This window comes from Nematostella vectensis, chromosome 7 (genome assembly GCF_932526225.1).
Source record: "Nematostella vectensis chromosome 7, jaNemVect1.1, whole genome shotgun sequence".
Lineage (NCBI taxonomy): Eukaryota > Metazoa > Cnidaria > Anthozoa > Actiniaria > Edwardsiidae > Nematostella > Nematostella vectensis.
Window position 1 is genome coordinate 15,220,689 of NC_064040.1, and position 24,041 is coordinate 15,244,729.

At 39.0% G+C, this 24,041-nt stretch overlaps 3 protein-coding genes across 5 annotated transcripts in view; 1 reads left to right on the top strand and 2 right to left on the bottom strand.

Moving 5' to 3' along the window:
• LOC125568208 overlaps positions 1 to 1,652 on the bottom strand; it is a 2,379-nt gene extending 727 nt beyond the window's left edge. The window contains exon 1 of the mRNA XM_048729715.1: positions 359 to 1,652. Coding sequence (XP_048585672.1) covers positions 359 to 1,314 — 956 coding nt within the window. The 5' untranslated portion in view covers positions 1,315 to 1,652. The remainder of the gene's footprint in view (positions 1 to 358) is intronic.
• LOC5511890 (selenoprotein N-like) overlaps positions 1 to 12,926 on the top strand; it is an 18,909-nt gene extending 5,983 nt beyond the window's left edge. For both annotated transcript variants that reach the window (XM_032381276.2, XM_032381275.2), the window contains 7 exons: positions 3,224 to 3,271; positions 4,237 to 4,409; positions 4,843 to 4,948; positions 8,280 to 8,383; positions 8,790 to 8,857; positions 9,951 to 10,064; positions 12,630 to 12,926. In XM_032381276.2, the coding sequence (XP_032237167.1) occupies positions 3,224 to 3,271; positions 4,237 to 4,409; positions 4,843 to 4,948; positions 8,280 to 8,383; positions 8,790 to 8,857; positions 9,951 to 10,064; positions 12,630 to 12,711 (695 nt within the window). In that variant the 3' untranslated portion in view covers positions 12,712 to 12,926. The remainder of the gene's footprint in view (positions 1 to 3,223; positions 3,272 to 4,236; positions 4,410 to 4,842; positions 4,949 to 8,279; positions 8,384 to 8,789; positions 8,858 to 9,950; positions 10,065 to 12,629) is intronic.
• LOC5511857 (AP-5 complex subunit mu-1) lies at positions 12,887 to 24,019 on the bottom strand. Of its 2 annotated transcripts, none has more exons than XM_032381277.2 (14): positions 23,587 to 24,019; positions 21,786 to 21,918; positions 21,225 to 21,329; positions 20,651 to 20,724; positions 19,770 to 19,845; positions 19,269 to 19,403; positions 18,616 to 18,696; positions 17,951 to 18,007; positions 17,600 to 17,848; positions 16,442 to 16,542; positions 14,811 to 14,899; positions 14,589 to 14,731; positions 14,047 to 14,158; positions 12,887 to 13,554 (listed from the first exon to the last, which is right to left on the bottom strand). In XM_032381277.2, exons 1-14 carry the CDS (start codon positions 23,658 to 23,660, stop codon positions 13,463 to 13,465), a joined length of 1,521 nt encoding a protein of 506 aa, XP_032237168.1. In that variant the 5' UTR covers positions 23,661 to 24,019; the 3' UTR covers positions 12,887 to 13,462. The 2 variants fall into 2 exon arrangements, with proteins under 2 accessions (XP_032237168.1, XP_032237169.1); XM_032381278.2 differs by having other exon boundaries at positions 14,062 to 14,158; positions 23,587 to 23,999.
• Between the last annotated feature and the right edge of the window lie 22 nt (positions 24,020 to 24,041).

Sequence of the window (24,041 nt, forward strand, 5' to 3'; positions counted from 1 at the left end):
TTGGGAAACATCCAATGCGCATTAGATCACATAGATAATGAATTTTGCGCTATATAAATAATAAAATTATTATTAAATTATTATGTATTTATTACTAATTTAAAACAAGGCTGGGGGCACTGGTATGTTACACATGTAGCAAAAAGCATGAAATTGAATCTTTCATTACTTATCCCACTTCTTATTCCACCCAAGGCACCCTTCCTTTGAAACAACTGTCCAGGGCATAACTTTTCATACTAACACAATTCATTCACTGAAACTGTTTAGTGGATGTTCTAAAATAGTGCCTTTAGCATAGGTGATTTATAATGATGCCAGATTCTGTCTGCTTTCTATATTTTGTTATATGTCTTACCTATTGAGACTTTGGTCTTTAGCACGAAAATGGGGAAGCACGTTGAAATGAGCCTCACACTGATTGGAATGGCCACGGCCCATCTCAGGATGTATTACTGATTTCGCGTCAGCAGCTCGTAGCTCGCACTCCAGTTGGTAGGCCATGTGATGAAATGGACACGACAACTTGTTTTTTGTCGAATATGGTATTCCCTCACATTTCAACTCAAATTCGTCTTTGCATTCTCCACATGAACAAACTGTTTCTGTATGGAAACCACAGTTCCCTCCCTCCCAAGAGTGTTTATCAACAACATGGTGCTGGCTCAATGCTCTCATGCGTCTAGCATATTCTTCGGGAGAGTCACACTGCTGCAAACAGCAAAAATGGTTAACTCTAGCATTTTTCAGAAACTGCTCTGAAAAGCAACCACAGTTCTTTGAATGGCGTGTGCAATGGCACTTCAAGTTCTCCATTTCTGGAAACAGTTCTTTCCATTTAGAAATATGGCCACTGGTGAATGCCTTCTGCTTGGCAAAGTCCTTCAGATTATTCCCGTGGGATCTACCCACATGCCCACCACACTTGTATACTCTTTGAGGGGGTTCCTCCCCATAGACATTGTGAACTGACTTCTTTGAAGAAGAGTCCCCATCCTGCCAAACACAAATAATATCACACCCTTCTTCTTTTGCCTGTCCATAGCATTCCTCAGCAAGAACTCCTTCCATAGACTTGGCCGTGCCGTGGTACAATTCCTCACCCTCTTCCTCCTCAGTTATTTCTCCCCTCATTGATTTGTGCCCATACCACAGAAGCCCTTGGGTCATATAATTCTTTACAATGAATGACCCATTTTTACTGAAGTGTCCACGGGTGTGCCAAACCCCGTCTGACGTAACGACAGCTCGGTCCCAGCTCCCAAGATCTACACTGTTCATCTTTTTCATTTTTTCTTTTTCATCTTCGCACATCTCGTTTACGATTTCTTCAATGTGGGGATATATCAGTTTAATCACCTCGTAAAATCTGTTCTTGGAAATTGCGGGTATCCCAAGGCAATTGTTTAGTGTTTTCTGGAATTTAGAAAATCCATGTCCAGTAACAATAAACGCCACTGCAAGGGCCAGACCAACCACAGTGCGACGAGAACCTTCAACAGCCAGTGATCCTTCAAAACTCAAGCGTCTGTTGGTGCAGCCATTACAAACATAAAGAACATTTATAGTTCCACCAAGGCCAACAGTATCTATCTTTGCTGGAATCAATATGCCTAAAAAACACAAAAACAGTATATCAATATGTGAGTATAATGGTCAGGATGGAATTAGAATGATTGATTTTCTTTTGCCTTTTTACTAGAAAATCATATGCAATAGTTCTTTTTTTTTTCAATATGTTTAGCTTGGAATTATAATATGAAGGGTAATATGAGGGTCAGGGACCTGGAGTCTCTTGCTTTATGTAAGCTTATACAGTGCAAACAACATCGTCTAGTGAGTGTTTTACAATGCAAGGACGCCGTTGCCTGTCAAACAATAACAGTCAAAATCGAAGCATGCAAACCAAAATTATGTTGTACCGTGGCAACCTGGTGTAGCACATCGAGAATTACGGTTGACCTGATCGACAAGATTTGTTAGCTGCGTTGATTCAGCGACAAATAGCTGTCGTTCGAGAGTTGGCTTGTCCTGTTCGCCTTTCTCTTGAAGCGCAGCGTTTACTTTTTGGACTTTACTCGGGCTTGGCAAAAACTCCTCCTGGGAAGAATCCTCATACTCGGAGCTTTCATCGTGTAAATTAATGCCACGTTCCTCCATTCTTTTTTTAGCTCGTGCCATGCCATGGTAGACGGTTTTATTCGGAGAAATGACTTTCACAGCATCTCCAGTGGAATAGCTTTTTGTCTCGGTCCTCCAAAGCGATGGCAGAACTACATCTTGCCTCGAAGACACGCCGGTCCCTCTTGCTTCAGCTCCGAGTTTTCCTCTTTGCTGAAGAGACTTCCTTCTCTGAGACTTTGTTTGTTTCTTCTTTTTCGGAGCCATAAAAGGCAGAAAAAAGCTAAGGTTTAGTGATGTTGAAATATTGTTTGTTTCTCGTTCGATGATGGTTGTAATGTGAGATCACGCTTCGACGCACCGGAAGTAAATTGTGCATGTCACGCCTCCTGATAGGCTAGATCCTAGCAACCAGCCATAACATACCGTATTTTTTTGTTCCTTTGTATGGAGGGGACGGGAAATGTTGTCCATCATGGCAGCTAGGAAATGTGTAAGTGGGTTCTGAGAGCTTCGATTCAGTTTCTGCGAGTTTTAACGAATTATTTTGACCAAATACCTGCCTAATAGGACTCATGGGAGTTTCTTTTTCATTTTTTAAGTCGACAATAATGGCATTCTAGCTGCAATTTGCCATGTTGCTTAACCATTTTGAGCTAAACAATCTGTAGCTTGCGAACTCCATTCCGAAGAAAGGGGGGTAAATTGTGATGAACCCTCCCCCTTCATTTTTGAAGTGATTTTTTTTGCCACTTTTAAAAGGGGTAAAACAGTTTGCAAGCTACAAATTGTCAATGCAACTGGTTACTTTAGAATACCGAAATAATTATATCCATAGCACACGCGGTTAAAGAGAAAAAGGTGAACGAGTGATTTTTATGACACGGGGGGGGGATAGCGCTAATCCAATTAGGAGAGGGTATCACATTGCAAAAATATCATGAATCCATTATATTATAACTCTTTTATAATGTGTAGAAATATGGATATTTTAATGTTGAACGTTGGGAAGTTTTGAGCTTCCAAAATACCCCCAAATAGCCAGTGCTACTACCTTAATAGAGTTATTATGTTTAATTTATTTTGTGCTTCTCTTTTTAAGAAAATGATGCAAGTGAAACGACTTCAAGTAATATGGAAGTAGACATTGGTGAGTATCATGTTCAATAAATAATTTCAAAAACGTTCTGGTCATTTGTATTCCAATTACTTTAGAGTTTATTTCAATGAATAAAGGCCAATGCAGTTGTTTAATGGTATGTAGGTGCTTGCTATCCATATTGGAGCTTGTAATTCCTAAAAATAAAATTCGGTAATTACCATGAGTAGTCTTCCATTGTTTTTTAAAAAAAGTGTGTAACCAAATTTGCAATGTGAACAAAGTACATTTCTTTAGGAACCTACAAAACTTACACCAAGGAATGACATCTAAATGATATGAATCTATCATAATCTAGAGAGAGGGTAGCAAATGGAGGCTATTTTTTAATTTCCGCCCTAGGGGCATGTTTAGAGGAAAAAACAAGGTTAGGGTCCAGATAAGTAATTCCCTTAACAGGGATTAATTATGGCATCCTTAGCTCTGGTCACCAGATACATTTATAAACTTCTTTAGGTCTGGTAATAGGTCACTAGATACATTTAGAAACTTCTTTTGCTCTGGTTATAGGTCACTAGATCCATTTAGAAACGATTTTTACCCAAATACACTCATAAATGACTGTCTCTTTAACTACCAACAAAGGGGTCAGCTTGGGTCGAGTTAAACCCCTCGGCCTTCACATTTGAACAGAAACAGAAAACAGTTTTCTTTTTGCTGCCTGTAGTGATACGAATTTCTCTTCCAATCTTCCCATCCATGGCATGTACAAACAGGGGGTGAACAGGGTGCGCAACCCCCCCCCCCTTGGTATTTAAAAAGTGGGTCATTTCTTATAAGGAATCTTCAAATACTACGATTTTTCCATATGATACATATGACTGGCCACACCCCCCCCCCCCCCTTGGCCAATACTGGGAACGCTCCTGACATAATAGAACGTTTCGATGGTTGCTGCGAGTCCCATTTAAATAAAAAAAGAGTACAATACAGTTTTTTTGACTTTATTTTCGCAGGGTTTCTTCCACAAATGGAGATTGTTGACCAAGGAGAGTCTTGCTCGGTGACAGCAGGGGGTTGTGATTCTGGAACATCTGGGAAACACTCGGATAACATCGAATGGAATGATCAGATTCCTAACTGGGCTGCCGAGAAGAAATTAGAACAGCATTTTTATCCCTTCAAAAAGGTACACATCTGTTCGTGCATTTTGTTATGGCAATTAAAAAATCTCTCTTTCCTTTATTTCCGTATTTCCTTTCTGACATGGAAGGGAGGGGTAGGGGGTAGGGGGTAGGGGGAGGTTATCCTGGAAACCTAAAAAGATTTTTTTTTTATAACGAATATTCATGGAGATGCTCAAGTGATCGAATGTCCACATGCTTGCTTATATCGGACTTCAATCTTAATTTATCGTAGAACTTGCAAATGACTCAGCGAATCCTCTTCTCGTTTTCAGTTTCACCACTAACATGCACTTAACAAAACCAAGCTTTTTAGTTTCCCTTTAAATCGACATCACCATTAGGCTGCACCAGATCCATGAGTCGTTACGTTCCATTACCCCAGCCACGGGGCTCATATACCTTAGATGTTGATATAGTTGCTTCTCGTCACCTTAGGTCGACTATTTACCTTTCAAAGAGGCGTTCAACCGGGCCAAGGCCGAGAAGAAGTTAGTTCACCACATCGTTTTGTGGGGAGCTTTGGATGACCAGTCATGCTGAGGTAATTTTGTGACTTTTATAAGCAGATGGAAAGGGGGGGGGGGGTGTTGCTGGCAGCTAGGCCTGTAAAAACGGGATTGCTTCTCAGGCCAGACGACCCAGGTTCGGGTAGGACTTTCCTTTAATTTCAGTTGGCTCATACATACGGATGTTTTCAGGTTTGGGTTGGACTCCATATATTTCAGTTGTTTTATTCATTCGGATGTTTTCAGGTTTGGGTTGGACTCTCCATAGATTTCAGTTGTTTTATTCATTCAGATGTTTTCAGGTTTGGGTTGGACTCTCCATAGATTTCAGTTGTTTTATTCATTCGGATGTTTTCAGGTTTCGGTTGGACTCCATAGATTTCAGTTGTTTTATTCATTCGGATGTTTTAAGGTTTCGGTTGGACTCCATAGATTTCAGTTGTTTTATTCATTCGGATGTTTTAAGGTTTCGGTTGGACTCCATAGATTTCAGTTGTTTTATTCATTCGGATGTTTTCAGGTTTCGGTTGGACTCCATAGATTTCAGTTGTTTTATTCATTCGGATGTTTTCAGGTTTCGGTTGGACTCTCCATAGATTTCAGTTGTTTTATTCATTCGGATGTTCTCAGGTTTCGGTTGGACTCCATAGATTTCAGTTATTTTATTCATTCAGATGTTTTCAGGTTCGGTTGGACTCTCCATAGATTTCAGTTATTTTATTCATTCGGATGTTTTCAGGTTAGGGTTGGACTCTCCTTAGATTTCAGTTGTTTTATTCATTCGGATGTTCTCAGGTTTCGGTTGGACTCCATAGATTTCAGTTATTTTATTCATTCAGATGTTTTCAGGTTCGGTTGGACTCTCCATAGATTTCAGTTATTTTATTCATTCGGATGTTTTCAGGTTTGGGTTGGACTCTCCATAGATTTCAGTTGTTTTATTTATTCGGTTGTTTTCAGGTTAGGGTTGGACTCTCCTTAGATTTCAGTTGTTTTAACTATTCGGATGTTTAAAAGTTTGGGTCAGACTTTTGTTAAATTTTAGTTGTTTTATTCCTTTGAGTTGGACTTTATATTTCAATTGTTTTGATTATTCGGGTGTTTTCAGGTTCGGGATGGACTCTCCTTAGATTTCTTTTGGTTCATTTGAATGAATGTTTTCAGGTTCGGGTCAGACTCTCCTTAGATTTCCGTTGTTTTATTTATTCTGGAGTTTTCAGGTTCAGGGCGAACTGTCCTTAGATCTCGTTTTTTGGTTCATTTATTGCTGGATGATTTCAAGTTCAGGGCGAACTGTCCTTAGATCTCGTTTTTTGGTTCATTTATTGCTGGATGATTTCAGGTTCGGGGCGGACTGTCCTTAGATCTCGTTTGTTGGTTCATTTATTGCTGGATTATTTCAGGTTCGGGGCGAACTGTCCTTAGATCTCGTTTTTTGGTTTATTTATTGCTGGATGTTTTCAGGTTCGGACTGTCCTTAGATCTCGTTTTTTGGTTCGTTTATTGCTGGATGATTTCAGGTTCGGACTGTCCTCAGATCTCGTTTGTTGGTTCATTTATTGCTGGATGTTTTCAGGTTCGGACTGTCCTTAGATCCCGTTTTTTGGTTCATTTATTGCTGGATGATTTCAGGTTCGGGTCGGACTCTCCTTAGATTTCCGTTGTTTTATTTATTCTGGAGTTTTCAGGTTCAGGGCGAACTGTCCTTAGATCTCGTTTTTTGGTTCATTTATTGCTGGATGATTTCAGGTTCGGGGCGAACTGTCCTTAGATCTCGTTTTTTGGTTCATTTATTGCTGGATGATTTCAGGTTCGGGGCGAACTGTCCTTAGATCTCGTTTTTTGGTTCATTTATTGCTGGATGATTTCAAGTTCGGGGCGAACTGTCCTTAGATCTCGTTTTTTGGTTCATTTATTGCTGGATGATTTCAGGTTCGGACTGTCCTTAGATCTCGTTTTTCGGTTCATTTATTGCTGGATGATTTCAGGTTCAGGTGCGAACTGTCCTTAGATCTCGTTTTTTGGTTCATTTATTGCTGGATGATTTCAGGTTCAGGTGCGAACTGTCCTTAGATCTCGTTTTTTGGTTCATTTATTGCTGGATGATTTCAGGTTCAGGTGCGAACTGTCCTTAGATCTCGTTTTTCGGTTCATTTATTGCTGGATGATTTCAGGTTCGGGTCGGACTCTCCTTAGATTTCCTATGTTTTATTTATTCTGGAGTTTTCAGGTTCAGGGCGAACTGTCCTTAGATCTCGTTTTTTGGTTCATTTATTGCTGGATGATTTCAAGTTCGGGGCGAACTGTCCTTAGATCTCGTTTTTTGGTTCATTTATTGCTGGATGATTTCAGGTTCGGACTGTCCTTAGATCTCGTTTTTTGGTTCATTTATTGCTGGATGATTTCAGGTTCAGGTGCGAACTGTCCTTAGATCTCGTTTTTTGGTTCATTTATTGCTGGATGATTTCAGGTTCAGGTGCGAACTGTCCTTAGATCTCGTTTTTTGGTTCATTTATTGCTGGATGATTTCAGGTTCAGGTGCGAACTGTCCTTAGATCTCGTTTTTTGGTTCATTTATTGCTGGATGATTTCAGGTTCGGGTCGGACTCTCCTTAGATTTCCGTTGTTTTATTTATTCTGGAGTTTTCAGGTTCAGGGCGAACTGTCCTTAGATCTCGTTTTTTGGTTCATTTATTGCTGGATGATTTCAGGTTCGGGGTGAACTGTCCTTAGATCTCGTTTTTTGGTTCATTTATTGCTGGATGATTTCAGGTTCGGGGCGAACTGTCCTTAGATCTCGTTTTTTGGTTCATTTATTGCTGGATGATTTCAAGTTCGGGGCGAACTGTCCTTAGATCTCGTTTTTTGGTTCATTTATTGCTGGATGATTTCAGGTTCAGGTGCGAACTGTCCTTAGATCTCGTTTTTTGGTTCATTTATTGCTGGATGATTTCAGGTTCGGGGCGAACTGTCCTTAGATCTCGATTTTTGGTTCATTTGTTGCTGGATGATTTCAGGTTCGGGGCGAACTGTCCTTAGATCTCGTTTTTTGGTTCATTTATTGCTGGATGATTTCAGGTTCGGACTGTCCTCAGATCTCTTTTGTTGGTTCATTTATTGCTGGATGATTTCAGATTCGGGGCGAACTGTCCTCAGATCTCGTTTTTTGGTTCATTTATTGCTGGATGATTTCAGGTTTGGACTGTCCTTAGATCTCGTTTTTGGTTCATTTATTGCTGGATGATTTCAGGTTCGGGGCGAACTGTCCTTAGATCTCGTTTGTTGGTTCATTTATTGCTGGGTGTTTTCAGGTTCGGACTGTCCTTAGATCTCTTTTTTTGTTCATTTATTGCTGGATGATTTCAGGTTCAGGGCGGACTCTCCGGGAGGGGCCACTGGAGAGCCGCCCTGTGCTACAGCTGCTGCAGGACAACTATGTAAACTGCTGGTCACTGGTGGAGGAGCTCAAGGTTAGCTATTGAAGCCAATGAAGAAGAAGATGATGATGCCAATAATAATGCTGATATCTGCGGCTTATGTTAATGATGATATCTGCGGCTGATGATGATATCTGCGACTGATGTTGATGATGGTGATGCTTATGGCTATGATGGTGATTGTTTCGTTTGTGTTGTTAATGTTATACCGATAATGGCTGTAATTATATGATGGATGATGGTGGTGGTAGTGATATAGATGTGGTGTTGGTGATGATGATGATATCATGATAACGATAGTGGTGGTGATAATAAAATGGGAGATGTTGGTGATGATGATCATGTTGATAAGGGTAAGGATGGCGATATAATTAAATAATGATGATATTATAAGTGGATGTGATGTCGTTGTTGACAACTTATAAAATAACGTTTTTAGAAAATCTCCAAAGACGGAAGTGATCAGGAAATGGCCAACATCGCACAAATTAGCCTAGATAACTACAGGTATCTGTGGCCCTCTTGTGTTCAAGCGCAAACCATATACCTATACTTGTGAATAGTCCTTTAAGAACTCGATATTTTTTTTGGTGATAACATACAACCATTTTATTACCCTGTCCAGATACGTACCTAGCGTAACATAACATACATGATAACATACAACCATTTTATTACCCTACCCAGATACGTACCTAGCGTAACATAACATACATGATAACATACAACCATTTTATTACCCAATCCAGATACGTACCTAGCGTAACATAACATACATGATAACATACAACCATTTCATTACCCTATCCAGATACGTACCTAGCGTAACATAACATACATGATAACATACAACCATTTTATTACCCAATCCAGATACGTACCTAGCGTAACATAACATACATGATAACATACAACCATTTTATTACCCAATCCAGATACGTACCTAGCGTAACATAGCATACATTATAACATACAACCATTTTATTACCCTATCCAGATACGTACCTAGCGTAACATAACATACATGATAACATACAACCATTTTATTACCCTATCCAGATACGTACCTAGCGTAACATAACATACATGATAACATACAAACATTTTATTACCCTATCCAGATACGTACCTAGCGTAACATAACATACATGATAACATAAAACCATTTTATTACCCTATCCAGATACGTACCTAGCGTATGGACAAGAGGCAGGGTCTAGCATGGGAGCAAGCCCCCCCCCCTCCCCGTCCCCCTCCCCAGCAAATACAGGTTGACTTAGCATGCCTCCACCAATCCAAATAAAATATTCTAGCCACGACCTTGTTATAAAGTATTAAGAATAAAGAAAAGTAAACAAATTTGATGATTTATTCTAACCTTTATTTATTTAGTAGAGATCTGGCGAGATCCATGGTATCTTTCGACAGAACTGCCATTTATAGGCAATCGCTTTAACTAACGAATTAGATGCGATCAAGCCCTCGATTAGTCACGCATATTTCGGTACACCTCTGTCACCTTCAAAAAATCGACCGGTTCCTATCTCAAGCGCTTCCTGATTATCCCTCAGGGAAATGACGACTGTTACCTGTATTTCAGGTTTCCTGTGGAATCCATGGTCATGCATGCGAACGGGAGCCTAGTGGCGAGAATGAATGCAAATGAGATGATGGAGGTCCCGGAGCACGACAGCTTGCCAAAGAAAATAGTGGAGTAAGTAAAGCTCTAAAATCTGTATTTTATAAACAAATAAACCGAAGGGTCCGCTTTTTCTAGAAATTTTAGCTGAATGCATGGTGTTTCAAAAGATATGCAGGGAGCCCACTCAGAGGGAAAGATTTGATAAAGTATCTCTGTTATTGAGGCGAAAGCGAAAAGTTAACGCCTTTAGGCCTTTATTGTAACCCAGCAAATTAGAGTTTAGCTAGAAAGTAAAATGATATGAGTGTCCTGGTGGCGCAGTTTACAGAATGCACTTCCTCTCTCCCGGTTCTGACGTGAGTCGATTTTTTTTTACTTTTCTCCAAAGGTATTTTCTCTTGGTTCTCTGGTTTTTCTCCCTCAAAATACAACAACAGGTTTCATCCTGAAGTGATTTTGATTCAAGTTAGCTTCCCAGATTTATTTATTAAAAATGTTTGATCTATATTGAAAATTGACTAAACTAAACACAAAACAACAGCGACCCAAATGCAGTCCAACTGAAAAAAAACAACAATTTTGACATTGCGATTTTTTTAAATTCATAATTTCTCACAGAGCACCTTCTTTTCTCGATGGACTATGTCCATGTTTAATGTGAGTTTTAATGCATAAGTTTTTCAGAGCACCTTCTCTTCTCGATGGACTATGTCCATGTTTTCTTGTGAGTTTTAATGCATAATTTCTCACAGAGCACCTTCTCTTCTCGATCGACTTCGACCATGATTTTTGTGTAAGGTTTAATTCAGAATTTCTTACGGAGCACTCTAGCGCATGTCCTGTCATCAGCGAACAGGTCTGTCAAACTGCAAGTAGCTTCGCGTCTCTTCGGCCCAAAGTGCTCCGTCGCCACTCTAGCCGCTAGGTGTCCATCTAGTTTAGTTTAGTTTATTGGCTTTGTCACACAAAAAAATACTACGGTTTACAATAGGAAATAAACAAAATAAAGAAAATAAGAAACAATGTGACGGGAGAAGAAAACAGGGCGTAAGCCCCAATTGAAATTCTTTCCCAACTCTCCTTTTCCTCTCATCTCGTATCCATTCCATATTCCCCTCGTCTTGTCGCTTACTTATTCCAACCTCCTTGGAGCTTTGGAGTTTCTATCCATCCGAGTTTCATCCCTCGTTTTTGCTCGTCGGTGGAATTTAATTTGGGATAGGCATATGGCCTTGAGTGTTTTGCGCTTGCTTGCTTGTCCACGGACGAAATTCCACAGCCCATTTTCTCTTGCCTTTTTTCAAATTAGAAACTGATACTGATTTATGGCTCTTTACTGGACAGTGTGCCTTGTGTTAATGATGGTCCAGACAACGAGTAGTCCTTTATTATTAGAAGTACTTGCGTCATTGGTAATTTTAAGGGTTTTTTTACCTAATTATTTTCTCTGTCTTGTCGACTTACTGGCTAAATATAGTTTTGTGCTATCCCCTGCCATGAGCTGATATTACTTCCGTTAAAGTCTGGGGACGGTTTCTAGAGAAATAGCGGGAATGCAAGTATAAAGTCTGCTCTATTCTAGGCATAGGTTTAAAGCAGAATAGCTCTTCCGTACATAACCGATTCATGAGTAGAAATCGTAAAAGAATAAAAAAAAATAAAAGTGATTTAACATTTTCGAAAACCATTTATTTATTTTTATTTTATTTTCTTGATTTTCATGATTTCTAATCATGAATCGGTTATTTTGAATAAAGCTTTAGAATTTACTGCGTCATTCCATTATGAGCTGTTTTTAGACCCATCGAGCTTAATTATCAAAGCAATTGTTTCGCAATCCCTTAATAAACAGTAGAATGACATAATGTCGAATAAACGGACTGTATGGATGGATCCTTCCATGACCAAATAAAAAGCTTTCATCATACCAGCGATTTTTTCCATGGATTTCCTTTGGATCTGGACCTAATTGTTAAGTCAATTCCAACAATTTTCGTTTCCCTTGGTTATATTAGCTCCTATTTTCCTTTCGTTACTTTTCAAAATTAGAAATATTGATAGAATGTTATATTGTGTTTTAATTCATAATTTCATAATTGTTTCAAAATTCCCTTAATAAACAGTAGAATGACATAATGTCGAATAAACGGACTGTATGGATGGATCCTTCCAGGACCAAATAAAAAGCTTTCAACATACCAGCGATTTTTTCCATGGATTTCCTTTGGATCTGGACCTAATTTTTTAGTCAATTCCTACAAATTTTTCATTTCGCTTGGTTTTATTAGCTCGTATTTTTCTTTCGTTACTTTTCAAAATTAGAAATATTGACAGAATGTTATTCCGATTTCGGTTGCATATTATTATTAAGTGAGCTCCAACACGAAAATGGGGATGTCTCATTACTTAGAAATACCATCCAGCTATTATAAATTTGCAATCGGCCCCGTTAACACGAAACTTTCCTTACACCAACTGATTTTCGTCTCCTTTCGAAGTGCAAGGGGTTCTACTCAGCCTTAGTCTGAAGTGGTGGATAAGCATGATTCTTCTATCAGGATAACGGGGTTTGGGGGCCTTTTGTGGACCCTCTTTAAAGGCTAATCAACCCACCTAACTAAATTATTTTTTGCATAGGACCACCTTCCACCAAGGATTCGAGGATGACATTAGCTACACATACTTCAACTTTCTAAAAAACAGCCTGCGCACGGAATAGTCTACACAGCTCGCGAGCCAAGACCTATGATGTCACCTCTATAAAATACTGAGTGTATAAAGGAGTGGCGGATGAACGCTGGCTCGATCTCCCCTGGGATACCTGTGTGCTTTTGTAGTCGTTTCTAGTGGTAGTAGTTTATTTATAGTAGTGTAGAAATGTATAAAAGACAAAATTAAAAATAATACTTTATTAAAACAATTTTAAAATAAAAATCTTTATCTAGATGGACGCAAGTACATAAAATTGATAGAGTAATGATAACTTTTAAGTTAGTTTGAGAATAAGTCCTTCTTGAAATGTTGAAAGGATCGGGGCTATCATAGGAGAACCACTCAAACGCCTCTGTAAATGAAAAATCTATCGCAGAGTTCTATAACGATGTGCACGTTCGCCTCTTTTTTCTTTTTTCAAGAGCATTTCTATAACTGCCCCAATCACATGTAACTCCAATCATTGTAAATCTGATCCCCTGTACACTGTAGCGATCGGAGCCATCATACGCAGGGCCATATCAGGGGCGGGGCCCATTGTTTCTTAATGTTTATGTATCGCCCTCCCCCCCCCCCCCCCCCCACAAAAAAAAATAATTCGAGGCTTGCTACAGCTATGTATGGAAACGAGAATCGTATGGGACGTTGCCCCACGCCTGGCTTGACTTTGTTATCATAGTGACTGAGTCCCATGGCGTCTCCAAAAGTAATCCGAATATTGTATGGGGTTGCGTGACATGCATGACTTGACATTATCATTACAGTGAATGAACCTCAGGTACTTTCGCCCCAATCATGGCATCTCCATGGGTGTTCCAGATCTTGTAATCTCCGGTGCTGAACTCAGAGGCTGATACAGAAAAGAAGGCAAGCATTTACTAAGTTTCTTTGAAAAAACGAGCAGTTGTATGTTTTACATTGGCTAAATACCGTTGACACCCGGAAATTATGTTTAAACGTGTACCATAAAAGATCGGCCAAATTTTCCAAAGAGAACACGTAGTTTTAGTTATGTATTTGTAATCTTCCGATGACTCGAACTCCAGATAGCTTGAGCTATTTTCGATTTCCCTTCAAGGTTTTGTGTTAATAAGATTCGAATTGACAATTTGAGAAAACAGGTAACCCACGTAATAAACCTTTAGAGAATTGAGGGTTTGATAATTCCAATAACATTTTCGGGTCAGTACGCAGCTCTTACAAGCTGCAATTTGATTGGGCAAATGAACAATATCCGCACCTTGACACAAAGAACGAGAAGAATAGAGACAAAAGAACTCCTTTGTAGAGCAAAGATAATAGGAGACAAAGCAGCTGCGTACTTACTCACATTTTCACTTACAGGTAATGAACTTACAGGTAATGAATTTGAATTTTGAGCTAGGATAGATATTGAGTGAACGAGGATCCACAACACATCCCGTCATCGTGAAGTAAGACAACTTGAAAAAAACCTGCAAAACGAGTGATAAGTTCACAAAAACAAGAATGCGTGACATCAGACAGGATGCGTGACATCATACAGGGGCGGCGGAAGGGAGTTGAGGGACAGGAGGCTATGTTGAGCGGATGACGTTTATTGCATGTGAATTCCAGTTTTTTAAACTAAATGGTGCACACAGATGCATTATACAGCCTCCACTACGCCGCCCCTGAGATAACACTAGTAGTAGCGCGGGGACCATATTAACACGATTTTCTTCAAGCTCTTATTTTGATTGTGTTAGCTCTGTTTTTGTTGTGGTGAATATATAAGGAAGATCGTGATAGTACATGACTCAATAATGGAGTTGATAGCAAGGCCAATAAGAAGGAAGCCATAAGCCACCATGTTTTTAAGCGGTCCAACTCGTACAGGGTGGGGGAGGGGGGGTGGGGGCATACCTGCACGTAGCTGTTGATGCCTTCACAAAATGGGTCCTCAATGAAGCCTCCTGCCTCGGGTGCATTCTGGGATATTGCCTCTACGTCCCCGAAATACACTGTAGCAGAAACTGTGGTTTCTAGAGACTTCGGGAACTTTTGCCCTGGTACGGATACATGAAAGACACAACAGAAGTCAAAGTATATTTGATTATTCTTTATTACAGAAAAAACAGCACTTACCTATGTTCCAAACTAGCCGTCTCTTCTCGGGTGTAATGACCAATGTCCCGGATGAAGGACCAGCCGACTCCACCCTCATTATAAGACCCCTTAAGGTAACAAAAAACAAGGATTTGTTAACAGGCTGACAAACAAAACATGTATTCAAGCAAGAAACAAGAATTACCAAGCAGTAGAGGATCTAGGGGGAGGGTTTAGGGGGTTTAAATCCCCCCTTTGGGCTGCCAGAAAGCCATATGTAACAAAAAATTATCTCCCCCCCTTTGTCACTGAGACAAACCCTAGATCTGCCCTTGCCAAGATACTTCACATGAAAACACCATTGCAAGAAAGTTTATTAAATGTCAGGAAAATATATCAACACAATGTTGCAGTGGTATGCAGTGGCCACTATGAAAATAGAATAGTTTTGCTGTAGTTTTCACTGCCCTTCGTCGGTGCCAAAAAGCAAGGCTTTCCTCTGAGTTGTATTATCCAGTTTGGTTGCTTCTTTGTCACTTCATTTAAAATATGTCCGTTTGAGTTATGAAAATTCATAACCAAACACAAATAACAAATATGTACTTTTATTTTATACATACTGAGAAATACTCCTTGAAAACATATTCAGTTAATTTTCGTTCGTTCACTCGTCTCAGCAAACAGAGGCGCGAACGGTGTTTTTTCACCGTGAAGAAAAGTCGTTTGCGGTTCTGATTGGACGATAATTTTTCACTGCACTTGAATGGCTTCAATCCCAACGCGGGAAGACGGGTAGCTTTGCATGTCACTTTTGTTATTGAGCTCTATTGAGCGAGAGAATGAAATTTTACTTTGAAAATGGAATACAAAGCAGGCCCGTACCCAGGATTTTTCTTTGGGGTTGCGAAATCCGAAAAAGTGGACCTGATTTTTTACGGGGGAATGGGGAGTTCTCTGATAAATTTTTTTTTATGTCTTTGCAGTATCTCCACGGGACGTTTATTGTCGGATTTGGCTACAAAAAAGTCTGACTTATGGATTGATGGCATATCGGAGTGACCTAGCTTATGATTTATAGTTTTGTCTACAAATAGCACGTCTATTGACAAACAAAGGTGGACTTACGGCCGTTGTAGGGGGGGGGGGATGCGTTCGCACCCCCTGCACACCCCCTGGGTACGGGCCTGAAAAGCATTCAAAATAGAAGACAATAGATTTGCTACTCTCAATGACACTGTAGAGGATTATGTAAAAAGTTTTGAAAACAAGAATACAAAGGGAAAAACCGAGCGAGATGTTAAAACGCTATCTAACATCGCAGGCTCGCGCGTGACATTAACGAGACAGATTCATTTCAATGTAAGTTTCTGTCTGTCTTCAACTGAACCGTTGAACAGCACAAACCTCGGAGCCTCTGCAACCAATTCTAGTAAAATGCTATGTAATAAGCTAATTATAAATTTCTCAATAGGTATATAATAAACAAAATACAGCATGGAGAGCGCTTTGTACAGTTTTTATTCACTCGTTTTTTAAATAAAAACTCACTCGTTCGTTTTTTGATACTGCACAGCCCGTGAATAAAAACCGTACGCGCGCACTTTCCATGTAGTATTCTCCAAGTCTTGTATCTGAACACAGCCCTGTGAACTGTATACTGTTGCTCTTACCTTTTGAAAAATGGAAGATGTGCCTCGCAATAATCAAAAGAGTTCTTGACTTTAGCATTTAACTTAAGCTGAAGGGAAATCTGCACTACTTTTGCATCACCCTACACAAAATGAATGACAATGCAATAAGTATAACTTGCTACTCAGTGTGATTTTTATCATATGTTTTCTTATACAAGCAAGATCCCTTATGCAATAACCTGGGGGTACCAGGGGCTACGAGCTTCGCGGCGACAACAATTTCGCTCAAAACGTTTTCACTGCGAAGCTTGGAGCCTCTGGTACCCAGGCTACTTATGCAAAAGTCTCCCATGGAATGGAGATAAATAGGGGTGGGGTGTGGCTTAGAAATAATAACAAAAGAACAAATGTGAAAGCTATATAATGTCTTTTTTGGCTTCATTCGCAGGGAAAGGGCACCTATATTCCCATAGTTATAAAGTAAACAAACCATAAGGTATTACGATTATACACAATCCACGCTTATAATCAATACTGTAAAAGCTGTAATATGCCATGGAGTCTTATTCTTTTCTGGCTCCTACAAAACTCTCAAATGCTTTAAATAAGTATAAATTATGTTTTTTTCTGTACATTAACAATGACATTTTGGTGCTTTTTTTTACATTCCAACCAAGTTATGTTTCTTATGCCTCTGAAGGGGAAAAGAGGGGGACAAACTGTGGTTTCCAATGATATGTAAACTCTTGCCATTAATGTCAAACAGCTAAATACTGTAGCCTTCTGGCATATGCCATTCAAAATCCTTCAAAGCGTTTTTATTGGCCAGCACTGAAATGGTTTCAAATCTCACCATCTCTCTGCAAGGCATTAGCTTATCAAAGCCCCAAGTGTAATTATATTGTTAGTTTGGATGATGGAAGCCAGATGGTGATTTAGCAGTTTAGCAGTATGATGAAAACCGCAGTAATAGAGAGAGGGGGCATATGTCAAGAAATTGGCTCTGGGGGCATGGCCATTTCCCTACTGGTCATTTCCTTATAATTTTTAAAATATTGGGGGGGGGGGCACATGCCCTCAGTGCCCCCCCTGCTATGGCCCTGTATAAATATTTGTAAGATTGAAGATAAAAACTAAAGTAATCCCCTTGCTATAATGCTGGCAATGTATTTTGAAATAGGTGTACTTTGTACTCACTCTCATTTGGTAAATGCCCTCAATAGGAAGACCGCTGACCATTCCAGAGTAGTGACAGAGTGGAAATGACTCCAATGGGGGCCTGAATCTTACTCGCCTCCCTGCTGACCCAGGCCCCAGAGGGCCAGACTCGGTTGAGGAGTCCTGGAAATAGGTATCCCCCTCCTGTACACTGGGGTGGACAATGAGGAATTTCAGGGCTGGAGATATGATGCTTGCTGTGATCTCTGGGATACCCTCCAAATCAGCCTTAAAACACAATTCAGGAAAATGTTTCATACCACCTGAGCAACAAAAGAGAACACATCCCCCAATAAAAAAAAAAAAAAGAAATAAAATCCTGGTCTATACCTTGCACATGATTATTCCAAACAGTTGAACGGCATCAGTGGAGGAGTCTGTGCCATGCTAAAATAACAGAGTTTGAACAGATGCTGTTGAAATTGTATCCATCTTATTTTAATGTGATTCTTACCAGCCTATGGGTTACCCCTTCTTTTTAGAGTCTTGAGTCTTTCTGTAGCAAGATTGTATTGTAACTCTACTTATTCTTTTTTCAACTGATGTTTATGACATACCTTAACCAAGTTATCCAAAAACAAGCTCGAAAAAAAAACTGTGGCCCTAGTTATTAAGAGACCGGATAGTTCAGGCTAAAATTCCTAAATTTGACAAAAGTCTTGAGCTCGGATTCTGAAATGCAGGTCTCGAATTTACCCATCACTAACCCTCCAAGTGGAGGAAGCCTGTTCCTATATATCTTTCTAGGAGGATTTGGTTGTTTTCTGCAAAATTAACTCTCTTGTAAGACTTAGAGAAAGGAAAAAGGAGTCTGTTTAGTAAAACTGTTCACTTATGAGAATAGCTTCCTCATACTAGATAGACTAGGATGACTGATTAAGAACAAGATGTTTGAAAGATATAGTTTATTAACGTATGTAACAAGTAATCACTAAATTTGGCAAAGCAGAGTTATTTACCCAGTTTGATAGCCATACTTTTATTTAGTATCTCACCTGGGCTGCTTTTATTTCTTCTCTTATGGTGAATACCAGCTGCTGTTTTCCTTTGTGCAAAACAGGTTTCCAGGCTGGGATCTACCATGTAAAACATTATAGGGGTGTGGATATAGCCAAGGGGGAAGGGTGGGGTCCTATTACCTCTTTACAAGGCAAAACATTGAAGGGGTGTGGATATGAACAAGGGGGAAGGGCGGGGTCCATGTTACCTCTTTACAAGGCAAAACATTATAGGGGTGTGGATATAGCCAAGGGGGAAGGGTGGGGTTCATGTAACATCTTACCTACAAGGCAAAACATTGTAGGGGTGTGGATATGACCAAGGGGGGAGGGCAGGGTCCATGTTACCTCTTATCATAAGGTTAAAAATTATAGGGGTGTGGATATGACCAAGGGAAAAGGGTGGGTGGGGTTAATGTTAACTTATTAACAATCTGAAACATTGTTGGGGTGAAAGAAGCTGTCTTCCAAAACCCCCCAACCTCCTTGGCTACAGGTCTAATCTGACATTAAATGTTACAAGAATAACCCCATCAACATATCAAGATATATATTATCTAATCAATTAAAAGGTTAATTGAATGACCAACTGGCTGAAGAAATTCATTTCTTTAGTTGACTAATTTATTGATTTAGAAAAATATGATTACCTTTCCTTTTTGAGTGGAGGCAATATCTTTTCCTTGAATCAGAGCTTGAACTGTGGTTGGGTTGACATCAAGTGGAGTCCCAAATGGACACCCAACAGATAGGAACGAGTGTAGATCCCTTGCTTTGGACAACAGCTGATGGAACAGAAAAAATTGACACGTTTTTTTAAATTTAAATGGGTGCTCGCACATTAGTTTGATAAGTTTGATAAGATATGAAAAGTGTGTAGCAAAACAATGTTAAATTCTTACTTGCCCAAGTGTTATAAATAGAAAAAAAAACAATTCTCAATGAAAGGGATTTTATAGAAAGTATGAAGTTGGTTTATTTATGCAATTTCAAGGTTTCTAAGGCAGCCTATGGCTTTACGGTTCAATGCCTTTGGTTGGCAGAAGTCAGAACATAATTTTGGCGTTTGTATTTGTTGGTGATAATTTGCAGAATGCTGAGAACTGTTGGTAATATTTCATTAAAATCTATTAGAAGCTTGTAAAATAAACCTGTTCTTTTGTAGTCCATGATCCAACAAAGTCTGCTACAGAATGCAACATTGAGTACCCAACAGTCACACCAGGCCTGTAAAAACATAATAAAATTAAGGTCTTGGTAAATTTGACACCACTGTTTGCTTTTGGTGGTTTTTGCAAAACCTGTATCAATAGTTTTTATACTTTATTTTGGCCCAAAAATTTTTTTCCATAAATCGTATTCTAAGACGAATAAAAAGGGCCTTTGCTGTTTCCCGTGACCTGTTGACCGTGAATTCACGCCAAATCTTTGACTTGTATTATTTTAAGGCGAGAACTCAAGCTTGTCGGGCGTAGCATCGTGCGAGTTTTAAGATATCGCCTTCAAATTTTCGATATCTGATAGATAATTATGCCATATAGAGAGATAATTCCTCACCCCCTATGTCATAAAGGGGGTGAGGAATTTTCGACTGAAGATCGCTTTTATAGCACTTTTCGTGTCCAAATTTTGCCAGAAATGAGAGTTCCAACTATGATTCGTGATATTTTGTTGACAGTGTCAAATAACAACAAATTCTAAAACACTTTGGTAGATCATCTATCTGTCATTGAGATGCAATTATGTGCAAGTGCATGCGCAATAACGTGAAGGGGCATTATGCTCTAGAATAAACTCAGTACTTTCGAGTTTGGGGCCTCAAAACTTAAACGTGGAATAAGCCATTGCAAAAATAAAACATGCAGGAGATATTTCAATCTTTTATCTTTTATTTGATATATAGTTTGTACATGTAGTGAAAATTGCGGCACGACAATATTTTTTTCTGCGGACACGTAGTTTACCTTAACCGAGACTTTAAAAGTGTGTTTTATCACTACAATTAGATGTAAATAATTTTAATGGTTCTTACAGCTCAATTAGGGGTGGTCTTTGTGCAGAAATGTCTTGCTCCACCAAAGGAACACATGCAAACACTAGTCCAAACTGATAAAAAAACAAAAGTGGCAATTAACTATTTTACTTTTCTGTAGTCTACTAAAGGGACTTATTACAGTAGTCGGCAACTATTCAGAATTTTCAAGCTTATTAAATAATTGTCATACATTACTAGCAATAGGTTGATTATGCTAAAGGATATAAAATCTTTTTGTTTTATAAAAAAAAACATTTTTATTAGAACTTCCAGCCTGAGATTTCACAAAATTCTAAGAACATGCTAAGAACATGTTATTGTTTTGTTATTGTGATGCATTGTAATAAAATGCATAATAAAATTGTGTTCAAAATGAAAAGATAGAAGATGATTATGTTTATTGATAATTTGTGTAATTCTCTTCCATACTTTCCTCCGTATAATATTTTTATATACTGAAATTTAAAAACACCGTTTCAACCTTAAAATGCTCAAAAATAAGAACTCCCAGCCTCAACTGAAATTTGATGTTCTTAATAAATAAAAAGTGTATGAAAGTGCTTTAACTCACCTTTTCTAAAATGACAACTGGCCACAGAATTCTTCCATTCTTTAGTAGTACCTCGTAAACAGGCTTTGATTGTGCCTTCATACAGGAATCATGCTTGGGATTAAACTAAAAAATGCAATTAACTTAGTCAAGTTAAAGAAAAAGAATGCCTAGAAAATAGATTTAACAACATTATTGCATAATAAATCTACTTATGTGTATTTCCTTGAAAGTGATAGTTATGATTATTACAAGGTGCAGGGTGCCTGTTTTTGGTCAAAACAACTGCCTCGTTGCTCCTAGCTAGCTATAGTCCTGAGGTACATCTCTGAATGAGGGGGCTCAATACATAGCTGTCAACTCAAGTTGGACAGAAATCTTGTGAAATACAGTAAATATGTGAAAAAAAACCCAAGAGAGCCAATGTGGGTGAATACAGAGAATGTATGAACATTCTCACAAAAAGGCTTGTGGTGAAGTGAATTGACTGTAATTCATATGAACAACGATATTCTTAAATAGTTTGTTTTACAAACATCTGCTTAATGACACAATAAAGATTAATTTTCTAAGAAAAAATACCTCTTCATTGGACTGTGGTTTCTTGTGACCCAACTCATCCAAAATGGCATTACAGAGATCAAGATCTAAAGGGAGATCTACGTGACTGTGGAATTGTAGAATGCTTGCCCGACGCTCAACCGTGCTGAAACGCCTGTAAATAAATGAATTCAATCAAATCAGGGATGGATCCAGGCCTAACATTGATTGATTCCAAATGGTCACGGACCAATCAAGGGGGGGGGGGGGTATAGGGGCATGCCCAACAGGAAATTTATGAAATTACGTGTTTGAAACATGCAATCTGCAGATTTTTTTAAGAATGCATTTGGCATTTTAGGGATTTATATAGTCAAATAATAAATTCAAGGTTAAGTTTCACCGTGCTGTATAAAACTTATGGTCATTTAAAACAGTGAGTGACTTCATTCATCGATTAGTCAGTTATTTCTACCTAATTCAACCAAATTTGTGTTCTTGAAAGTGTGGCGAGGCAAGTACCAGTTATTCTCTTCGAATACCCCTTGGCAATATCCAAATGGTGTGATTGTTATATATAAAAAACAACCTCCCCTTGCATTTTAACGTAGCTTGTGCCACACAGACAGCAACTAGTATCAATAATTGTTTCTATGACCTCTCGATTCTAAGCAATTTTACGGTGGATTATCCCATCTAGTTGCTGATCTATTGGCACTTCTCCTCTTTGCATGTTTCTCCTAGATTCATTCATTAGAGGCACCGTGTACTGGCCAATTGTGCTTGTGCGGTATCTTTTGCTAATGTTGAAACTACAAGAGGTGATTTTACTAGCCTATTTACCTTACTGAAATAACAGCCGAAAATCTTCCCAAATAAAACACAGGGCAAACAGAAATCCCATTTATGTACTAAGAATACACTGTCCGGGGGTTTTGCTAAAAAACATTATGTATTTTACTTACGAAGGCGACCACTTTCCATTGCCATATACTCATAGAGAACTTGGAAGAGTTATTGTCTGGTCGCCACACTTTCATTATTAATCCCAACTTCTAGGGATCTGAATTCGATCAAATTCTACACCATAATCAAAAGGATAACACTCCTTCTTTCGGCAGACAGGCTCTTCAGGAGAAAAGTCTGCATTTTGTGAAGCCATGCTTTGCTCGGTTCTCGGTTCGAGAGATGTGTACAAGAGATCACACGCTAAAGCTAGCAAAGGCCTACTTTCTCAGGGGTAGAATCAGGATTTTATTGTCAACTGATTCCAAAGTGATTCACACGTTATAGCAACCAATCAAAACAGAGCTTGAGTGATTCCGTGTGGACCGTAGGCAATCGGTGAAGAGCTTGAGTAGTTCCAGAACACGCACATAATTTTTATACACGCGCAAAATTTCTAAATGGGTCCCCTCCCCCAAACTAGATTTATCACTCACCATCAGGAGCAATATTTCCCGTGGGGGGACCGGAAATGCTGTCCAAGCGCTAAAGGAAATAACATAGCCTACGTGCAGGGCTAGAAATAACAGCGAAACAACCCAGGAAGCAGGTCTAATAGTGTTTAAATAACAGACAACAGTAGATGTTTATTTTATTGAACGTTCTAAAATTCAAATCTACATAAAAAAAAACATTTTTCTGGGATTTTGAGTGATTCACTGGAATCAGTTGAATCAGTCTGGATCCACCCCTGCCAATGGGCATTAAAATGGGAATCTGTGTATTCGTGGTATTGTACTTTTTTCTTACCCGAGCAAGCTAGTAAACTGTGGAACATAAAATGACTTAACTTTAAGTGTTTTTGTTTTGTTTGATTAGACATATTTTTATATCTTACCTCGAGAAAATGACAGGATTCAAGCCTTTGTCCAGCCCAGTATTCAAGATCACCCAAAGTCCACGTAAACTCATTAGTGCGTTATCATTCTATGCCATTACAACTCTTGATTAAAACCACAATTAACTGCAAAACACCTAAACCGCGATATTTTCTCTTTTAGCGCAACTCGTCCGCCATCTTGGATAGAAGACTCAGTCACGCATGCTACAGTCACCGAAAGTTGTTCTAATCCACAAGCAGACAAGGTCAGTCAAGGATACAGGAAGTCACGAGTAGTCCAGAGTCCATTTCCGGTTGAATTTGCCTTTCTGCACTCGCATTTACTTTGGCGTAAATGACATCTCCATCTCCCATTTTTTCTGTCACTGGGCAAATCTTGTTGAATTATCAACGCAAAAGTACAAGGGACAGTTTGGTTATCGGGTAATTGTAAAATATCGGTTAACTCACAC